The 8,838-nt window shown below is 57.2% G+C and overlaps 1 protein-coding gene across 3 annotated transcripts; it reads left to right on the forward strand.

Annotated features, from left to right (window-relative positions):
- Window positions 1–61: 61 nt before the first annotated feature.
- Window positions 62–8,708, forward strand: CFAP45 (cilia and flagella associated protein 45). Of its 3 annotated transcripts, XM_071727133.1 has the most exons (12): window positions 62–260; window positions 426–515; window positions 2,947–3,077; window positions 5,007–5,148; window positions 5,554–5,718; window positions 5,960–6,138; window positions 6,307–6,436; window positions 6,943–7,089; window positions 7,181–7,294; window positions 7,384–7,577; window positions 8,121–8,345; window positions 8,531–8,708. In XM_071727133.1, the coding sequence occupies exons 1-12, from the start codon at window positions 126–128 to the stop codon at window positions 8,652–8,654; spliced, it is 1,776 nt and encodes a 591-aa protein (XP_071583234.1). In that variant the 5' UTR covers window positions 62–125; the 3' UTR covers window positions 8,655–8,708. The 3 variants fall into 3 exon arrangements, with proteins under 3 accessions (XP_071583234.1, XP_071583235.1, XP_071583236.1); XM_071727134.1 differs by lacking the exon at window positions 426–515 and having other exon boundaries at window positions 64–260; XM_071727135.1 differs by lacking the exons at window positions 62–260; window positions 426–515 and adding an exon at window positions 991–1,329.
- Window positions 8,709–8,838: the final 130 nt, after the last annotated feature.

The following is an 8,838-nucleotide window of genomic DNA, read 5'->3' on the forward strand; positions in this document are numbered from 1 at the left end:
GAAAAGGAAAGAGCCCGGTCGGGGGGGGGGGTTCAAGCCCCCCGAAGCCTCGCCGCGCAGCATGGCGGCGGCCGGGCACGTGCGGGGGCGTGGCCACGGCCTCCTGGGCGGGGCCAGGGGGCGGGATGCGATGCCCGGTACGGCCCTCGGCTCCGCCCACTCGCGCGCGCTCGGGGCCGCCCCGCCCACGCGACGGTTGCCAAGGGAGCGAGGCGGGGGGCGTTGCCATGGCGACGGGCGGCGGCCAGCGGAGCGCCATGGTGAGCGCGGCCTTTCCTGGAACCCCGAGACCTTCCCTCGGTTCCCTTCCGTCCCTCCTCTCCCGTTCCCTCTCCCCTTCCCCCTGTCCCTCCTCCCCAGTTACCCCGGGGCCTCCTCCCCGTTCCTCCCCCCCGCAGGCCGCTCACGGCCCTCTCCCCCCGCAGCTGACCACCCCCCCCGCACCCGAGCACAGCCGGTGCAGCCAGAGAGCCCCGAGCACGGTGGAGGATGAGATCCTGTCTGGGCAGAGCCGGGTAAGGGGACCGGAACCCCGGGGACACCACCAGCTACCGACCCCCTGTGCTATCCAGGGGAGTCGGGGGGACGGGGCTCATCAGGATGGAGACCCCGGTGCCTTGGTCCCTCCTCCCTGTTCTGACAGGCCTCATCATGTCCTGCTCACACCGGATTGCTTGCCAGAGGCTCTTCTCCACCGTGTTGCTGCCATAGTCCCAATTTTCCAAACCTTCTGGGTGAGGGACACCCTTCCCCAGCCCATCCCAGATCTTCCTACCTCTTAATTCCTTGTCCCTCTGTGGGAGCCCCATGTTTGATTCCTTATGGGAGGGCACAACATCCAACCCACCCTTCCTGGGAATGTGCCAAGGCCACCACACCAGGGCCTGCATGGGCCTCTCTGTCCTCCCTGACATTTCCACGGTTCCGAGGGTAATTAGTGAATTAGTGAGATGGAGGAGGGGCAGGAGGTGGTGAGAGACCCCAGGACAGGCATTACAGGGTCTGCATGGTAGACAGTGGTTCTCTGCTGTGGGATTTCAAGAGAGTCCTTAGAGCAGGGGCTGGAAGCTTCCAGAGCAGCTTGTTGCCAACATATTTAGCCTTCCATCAGGGAGCTATGAAATCAGTCCCCTTGGAGACCAGGCAGAATTGCAGCAGGTCCCTGACCTCCTGGCCGGAAGCCCTGGCTACGGAGAGAGATAAATAGAGCAACAGCTCCTTCCTTTCCAGTCTTGTAAGGGAAAGGCTGGCTTCCTCGGGATGAGGACAGCCCAGGGGACACCCGCAGCTGCTGCCACTGCGGGGGACGACGGCGTTTTCCAGGCAAAGGTGATGGTTTGGACTCCCTTCCCCTGCTGCTGCTCCCCTCCCTCCTTCCTCACCTCTCCAGGTGGGGTTTCTGGCCACAGCCCTTGGCTCTCCCCAGCCTTGGTGTCATCCTTGATGCTGTCTGGGGCTCGGGTGACGTGTCGGGGGTCTCTCCGCTGTGATTTCCTTTCCTGGGTTTTATCCCTTGAAACAAATCTGTCTAAAAGAGGCAGATTTCCCTTTGGCTCCCTTTGGCTTTTCAGGGGAGCGGAAGGAAGCGTGTAATGAAGATTACTTCTGCTCCCAGCTGCCCTCGTGGGAGTGCTTCAGGCAAGCAACCTGCTGCCAGATCCCTGGGACACCCAGGGCCCTCAGGCAGGTTGATGATCTGTTGTTTTTATCTCCAGTGCCTTCGAGGCAGTTAGATTAAAAAAAAAAAAAAAAAAAAAAAAAAAAAAAAAAAAGGTCATCCTCATTCTGGGTGTTCATTGAATTCCCTGAGATTAATCCCTGCTTAGTCCCAAGAATTCTGGCTGTGGGGACAATGTGAGGGACGGCTGCAGTGGATAATGCCATGATCTTTGTTTGCACGGGTGTTTCAGTGCCAAACCCTTTAATTCAACAGCTCACACTTGGGGCCCGTGAGGCCTGGGAAGCTGCTCTGGTATCTGCTGGGCTGGGCTGCAGTTCAGGGTCATCAGACCCATAGAATGGAAATATTGCCAGCAGCAAGTTCCCAGGGAACTGCTCAGCACCCGAAGGGTTTGTTCCAGAAGGACTTTTAAGCTGAACTGGGAAATAAAAGTACGAGGGAAACCAAACACCTGTGTGGACCTTAGATTAGCTCTGCAATTCCTGGCCCCAGGATTTCCTTCTGGATGGGGAAGTAGAACCTCGGGCTGGCCCTGCCAGGCTCCTGTCTCTGGGCTGGGGACCGATGCTCAGCTGCTTGGGGGTCTGTGTCTTCCCTTGGGATTTCCCGGGGGGGCAGGATGGGATGGATGGGACATCCAGGACATCTCCAGGGTGCCAGAGGGTCCCCATTTACCCCGCAGTCAGGGGACACTTCACTAGGTGGCAGCCTCGGCTCAAACAGAACAACTGGCACCAGCCCCAGCTGTACTGGGACTACTGGCTTCCACCCAGTGTCTGCCAGTGGTTTGTCCTGAGAGGCCAGATCTCAAGCTGTCCCTCTTCACCCCCCCCAGGACCTACTCCCAGCGAGTTTGGGTCGGACTGGGTTGTTTTTTCTGGAGTCCACGGGGCTCTGCAGGACAGAGGTGCTGGTGGCCACAGGGCAGTAGGGCAGAGCAGCTGCCAAGGGAGCCAAAGTGATGCTTAAGGATGTGTGCAGTCTTGCCTGGGCAGTTATCAGCTCATAGTTTACTTCAGATCTGGGCAAGAGGCTGATGCATGGGGTTTTATTGCATTTTTTTTTGTTCTCCCCCTGGAGCTGCTGAGGCAGAAACCTCTTCCCCTGCCCAGACCCCACTGGGTGTTTGTCAGAAAGTGTCCTGAGCTCAGGGGAGCATAGAGCCTCTCGTGCCCAGAGCATCACCGTTCCCAGGAGTCAGAGGCCAAGATCTGGGCATGGGCAGGTGGCAGGGAAGCTGCAGGAAATGGTGTCCTGTCTTGCAGAGCCTGCAGCAGCCAAGCAGCCCCATCGTGATCCTTCAGGATGTGCAGTCTGCCCCCAAAGCCTCCCTCATCAACAAGCACAGACCCAAGACCACCCGTCTCATCACCAAGAACTTCATCCAGAATGTTGTGTAAGTCGAGGGCAGCTCTGAGGAGCTTTTGGAGCCCTGCCTGTCTGTCACAGCCTATCTGGGTGTATGGAGCTCATCCCACCATTTCTCAGGACATCTTGGGGAGGAGGGATGGGCAGTGCCCTGATGCACCCAGCTTGGGCTGAAAGCCAGAGAGTTCTGGGCTCTGGGTTCCACAGGGGCACCAAAGCATCACGAGGATCAGTGAAAAGCAACACAAGCTTTCTCAGCAGCCTAATAGCTCCTTCTGGGCTGAAGAGCTCCCAGGGTGGCACCTGCCCCCCTCCCAGCAGGTATCAGTTGTCACCTCCCATTTGCCCTGAAACTAAAAAGCCCCCGAAGAGAGCTGCAGCCTCAGCCCCTGCAGATGGGAGCTGTGTGTTTCTTCACGGGGATGTTTTATAAGCAAGGCTGACCTGTAAGAACCCCAGCCCTAATTACTACACCTCATTAAAAGCCTGCAGCACACAGACGAGAATAGGCCCATTATCCCAGACAACTTCAATTTAGCCTCATCTTGACCTCCCTAAATTTTCATTGTAGCCCTCGCTCTGCGCGAGGTTCATCTTTCGCTTCCTGTTTTGCACCTCTGTGTAATGCTCTTGCACCCCTAAAACGTGACACCTGCCCTGCAGGTGGCTCAGGTTTGGGTGTTGTGGAGAGTGGAACAGCACAGAGGCACTGGATCAGGCTTCCAAGGCTAGTACAGTTTTTATAAATTCAAGTTTTTATTTGATCCTGCTGCCAAAGCCGAGGGCCAATTTCCAGATGTGTTGCGCGGCCACAGCTCCAGCTGAAGCCAATGGAAACTGTTTGTGCTGGTTTAATTCCTGAAAATCAGGCCCTAGACATCCCAGGCTGGTCACCCAAACACTGGGACAACTAAAGCCACTGTGTCATTACATTTATTAGTGCCGTTGTGACCATTAGCCATTCTTTAAAGCGTCCTGGAATCCGATGCTGTGATGCAGCTCTCGAATGATCATTATGCAGGTATCTGTTCATATTCACAAGGGTGGATGAAAGGTGACACACAATAATAATGAGTAAATTCTTAGTCCTGAACATCTTCAAAGTGCTCAGTGCATTTGGTTAATGTACGCTCCTCCACCGCACGCGTCACCATGGTATCTGAGTAATACAAAGAGTAATTAACTCCTTACAACTGCCGTGGAAAACAGCCCTGTGTTATTATCCACATTTTTACAAGTGGGGAAATGGGGGCAGCAAGAGCTTCAGTGATTTCCTCTAAACCACAGCGTGAATCACAGGCAGGGCTGGTGGCAGGGCAGTGTCCTGCAGGAGCAGGGTGAGAGCTCGAGGGGGACCTGGCAGTGCTGGGAGGGGAGAGGGTGCTCTGTGTCTGGGCAGCACTCTGTGTCTCCATGCAGGGTGGATTCCCAGGGCTGGGCTGTGCAGAGATGGAGCAGACTGAGCAAAAAGGCAGCTTCTGCTCCCTAAATCTCTAGGCATGGAGCAGAAGTTCTGAGCAGCAGCAGCTGGTTGAGGGGTGGGGATGAGTACTGTGTCCCGCTGGAAAAGGGGTCAGGGCAGTGGTCAAAATTCTCTCAAATGAGGGCTGGGAAAGTTAAGTGGAAATGAAAGACTTTCAGCATTGTTTTATTGGGGCTGACTAGGACTGTGCTGAATGTTTTGGGGTTTTCCCAGTCCCCTGGTCACCCCGATGAGCCTCCTCTCCCGAGCATCACCCCCTTGTCCTGCTTTCACTGCACTTTCTGTTCCTTCCTCCCCCTGACGGGGACAATCGGGTCCCCGTAGCTCAGATACTTCCTGCATTGCTCTGGGGTGACTCCTGGTCATGGGGCCACCCCAGCCATGGACAGCCCAGAGAGGTCCCATGTCCAGGCTGGGAGCAGAGAAAGCTGCCAGAGAATCCAGACCACTGAGCCCCCTCTTTGCCCCGTCCAGCATCCCTACGGAGAAGCCAGAAGCATCCCTCATCATCAGCCAGGGGGATTTCCAGCGCATTCAAGCAGCAGCACAAGTCCTGACCAAGGAGGAGCGTGAGGCCAAGCTTGCAGCCCTCAAAGCAGAGAAGGAAGCTGCTCTTGTAGGTGTTGCCCCTCCTGCCTCTTCTGCCCCTTCTTTCCAGGCTTGCTGCCTGTGGGTAGAGGTGGATGTGTCCAGGCTAAGCCAGCCTGGACCAGAAACACCCCAGCTGGGGCTTCCCCAGAGCTCTGCTCGAGGGCCACCACCTCCCTCCCTTTTTCACACACATTTTGGTGGGCTGAAGCCAGGAAGGGCTGTGCAGAATCCCTGGGCTTGCCTGCTCCCTGGGTGGGGAAATAATCCCACACTGGCTCTGCCCAGCAATACCACACTCATTCCTCCCCCAGCCCAGGTGACCCTGGAGCCTGCAGTGAATCCTTTCTGCCACCCTATGAAGGGAGCAGGGGTCTTTAAGGGGGTGTGGGAAAGGGCTGCCCAGCTCAGCAGCCCCTGCCTGTCCCCCCAGGAGGCTGCGAGTGAGCGCAAGAGCGTGGCAAAGGCCAGGGCTGCCCAGCCAATGGAGAAGCTGAGTGAGCTGGAGGAGGAGGCAAGGGAAAGGGCCAACAACCTCCTGCAGCGGGCAAACAGGATGCGCATGGAGCAGGAAGATGAGATCAAGGAGTTCAGCAGGGTAGGACCAGGGGGTCCCTCACACCACCTGGCACTGCAGGACCTTCTGCAGACCTGCCTGAGCCCCCCCCACAAGCCTCACCCAGCAAATCCATGCCTAAACTCTGCTCTTCTGTTGCTACCTGCAACAAGTCTTCCTCTCCTTGCCTTTCCCCTCTCCACACAGTGTCTGTCCCGGTGTCCCTGCTGATGCTGCCAGGTCTGGCTGAGAGGCCAGGGAGACCGATTTGTTGTCCCCACAGATTATCCTGGGTGCCAAGTGCCACATGATCCGTGATGCACAGATCCTGGAGAAGAAGGTCATTGCAAAAGAGATGGAGGAAGAGGAGAAGCGCCTGGACAAGATGATGGAGGTGGCGAGGAACAAGGCCAATGAGATGCAGGAGGAACTGGAGCGCAGGAGGAAGCAGGAACTGGCCAGGTTTGCAAAAGGGCATCTTCCCAGGCCTGGTGTAGGAGCTGAGATAACCTACAGCTGCCTGATTCCCACCCCAGCATGTTTCCTGATGTCTGTGATGGCACTTTTGCTCCTGGGAGTGGGACTTTTTTCCATGAGAGCCTGAGGGAAACCTTTTGCTCCGCTTTGCAGAGGGAGGCAGGAGCTTGTAAAGCAGATTGAGAGGAATATGGATGAACGGGCTATGAGAGCTGAGCAGCAGCACCAGGAAGTACTGGAGATGCTGGAGTACTTGGAGCGACTGAAGAGGGAGGACCAGGAGGTGATCCAGCAGGGAGCCCTGGGGGGTTAGAGTTAGATTTTTCACCCTGTGAGAAGGGTGACCTTGTTCTGGGAAAGTCAGACCTGGTGTGTGGAGACAGCAGTCAGCAGGGTTAGAGCTCTGGTCCTTTTGGGAAGTGGAGGCACTCTCAGAAAGTGACCTCAGAAAATGCTGATCCCTCCCTCCCCCCCACGTGCCAGTGGACCCTCAGGAAGGCACCTGGGAAGGAGCAGGGGCAACGCTTGGACCCTCTGCACCACTTTTCATAGAATCATAGAATCATAGAATCCTAGGGGTTGGAAGGGACCTCGAAAGATCATCTAGTCCAACCCCCCCTGCCAGAGCAGGGCCCCCTAGAGAACATCACCTAGGAACGTGTCCAGGCGGGTTTTGAATGTCTCCAGTGAAGGAGACTCCACAACCCCCCTGGGCAGCCTGTTCCAGGGCTCCGTCACCCTTACAGTAAAAAAATTTCTTCTGATATTCAACTTGAACCTCCTTTTCAGGAGCTGGAGCGGAAACAGGAGCAACAGAAGAAAATCCAGGCTGAGATTAAACGCATCAACAACGAGATCCAGAAATACAAGGAGGAGCAGCGGGAGCAGGAGAGGCTGGAGGACGAGAAGGTGCTGGAATACCAGAGAGAGAAAATGGTAAGAGGGCTGAGCCGGTGAGGCACTGGCAGAGGGTCTGCAGGTAGCAGAGTAGCTGCCAGGAGCTGCCACCGGGCTCTGTCCCATGCAGGAGCGCGAGGCCAAGCTGGAAGCCGAGCAGGAGAAAATCCGCAAGGAGAAGGAGATGGAGACGGCGCGCTTGAGGGCCCTGCAGGAACGGGCCCGGGATGAGCAGGCAGAGCAGGTGAGCAGAGGGTGCTGACACCTTCCTTACGGCCACCCAAACCCCTGGGGTGCGCCTGTCCCCCGGTGTCACTGCTGTCCCCTGGGCAGGATGCGCTGAGGGCCAAGCGCAGCCAAGAAGCGGCAGAGCGGGAGTGGAGGCGGAAGGAGAAGGAGGCAGCGCGGAGGAGAGCGGAGACAGAGGAGCTGCTGCGGCAGAGCCGGAGGGAACAGATCGCCCAACGGGAGCACGGAATGGCCGTGCAGGTGCAGCAGGACCGCCAGGAGTTCGAGAGGATCCTCAGGTGAAGAGAGGTTGAGAGAGTTGGGGTCCTTCAGTCTGGAGAGAAGGCTCCAAGAGGATCTTATTGTACCCTTCCAGTTTCTGAAGCTGGTGGGGGAATTTTTAGGCTGTCAGGTAGTGATAGGGCGTGGGGGAATGGATGCAAACTAAAGGAGGGGAGATTTAGATTAAGAAGTTCTTCACCACTGGCACAGGTGGTGGAAGCCCCATCCCTGGAAGTGTTGAAGCTTAGGCTGGACAGGGTGCTGAGCAACCTGCTCTGGTGGGAGGTGTCCCTGCCCATGGCAGGGAGGTTGGAACTGGATGATCTTAAAGGTCCCTTCCAACCCTGAAAATTCTCTGATTCTATGATTCCTTGCTGAAGTACTGTCACCATCTCTCTTCCAGCTGAGAGGGACAGTGCTTGGAGCTCCCAGAGGTGAAGGGGTGGGTGAGGTGAAGGCAGAGGGGCTGCCATGGGGGCTCCCAGCCCAGCCGGGGGCTCTGGTGTGGGCAAGGCAGGGACCGGAGCGGAGCCGTTCACCTTCCTCGGGCTCTCCCTCAGAGTCCAGCGGGAGCAGATGGAGAAGGAGAAGGCAGAGGAAGCATTAAAGGCCAAGCTGAGGTTGGCCCACGCCGATGAGGTCCGGCGCCAGGTGCGGGAGCGGCAGCAGCAGTTGGTGCGGGAGCGAGCGGCCGCCTTCGAGGAGAGCCGGAGGCTGCAGGAGGAGGCTCAGCAGCGCAGCCAACGCATCGCTCAGCTCAAGCAGCAGAAGATGCAGGAGCTCAGGTGATGTGCTGCCTGGTGCCCCCGTGTGTCCCTAAGGCCTTCCTGGCTTCCCATCGTCTCCTGACCCCTGGGAGACCTCACAGGCTCTTTGCTGTCCTCATCAAACAGGATCCACTCCGGGGCTGGGGTGCTAAAGCTCGTCTCTGGTGTAGCACAGGGTGCCTTATGAGTTTTTTCCTCTGCAGAGCCACTGGCATACCTGAGAAGTACTGTGCCCAAGTGGAGCGGAGGGCCTGGAGCCAAACGAAAGCCACCCCTGGCCAGACTCAGCCACATGAGGAGCTGAGCTCCTGTTCCTCAGCATCTTAAGCTTTTCTGTTTTCTCAGGATGAGCTTTCTATGAACAGAGGTATTCGTGGAGCAGACAGTGTCCTTCGTCCTTCCCTCACGTTTGGTTTGCAGTCCAGGAGCCACCCTTGGAGCTGGAGTAGCCCAAAGGCTCCTTGTCCAACCTGCCCCACTCCCAGGGCAGAGAGCATCCCTTGGCCATCTC

Source organism: Heliangelus exortis, chromosome 27 (genome assembly GCF_036169615.1).
Source record: "Heliangelus exortis chromosome 27, bHelExo1.hap1, whole genome shotgun sequence".
In the NCBI taxonomy this organism is placed as follows: Eukaryota; Metazoa; Chordata; class Aves; order Apodiformes; family Trochilidae; genus Heliangelus; species Heliangelus exortis.

Coding starts and splice junctions, on each gene's coding strand:
- CFAP45 (XM_071727133.1), top strand. CDS start 126: ATGCGATGCCCGGTACGGCCCTCGGCTCCGCCCACTCGCGCGCGCTCG. Junction 5,719..5,959: donor AGATCAAGGAGTTCAGCAGG/GTAGGACCAGGG, acceptor TTGTCCCCACAG/ATTATCCTGGGTGCCAAGTG. Junction 8,346..8,530: donor CAGAAGATGCAGGAGCTCAG/GTGATGTGCTGC, acceptor TTTCCTCTGCAG/AGCCACTGGCATACCTGAGA.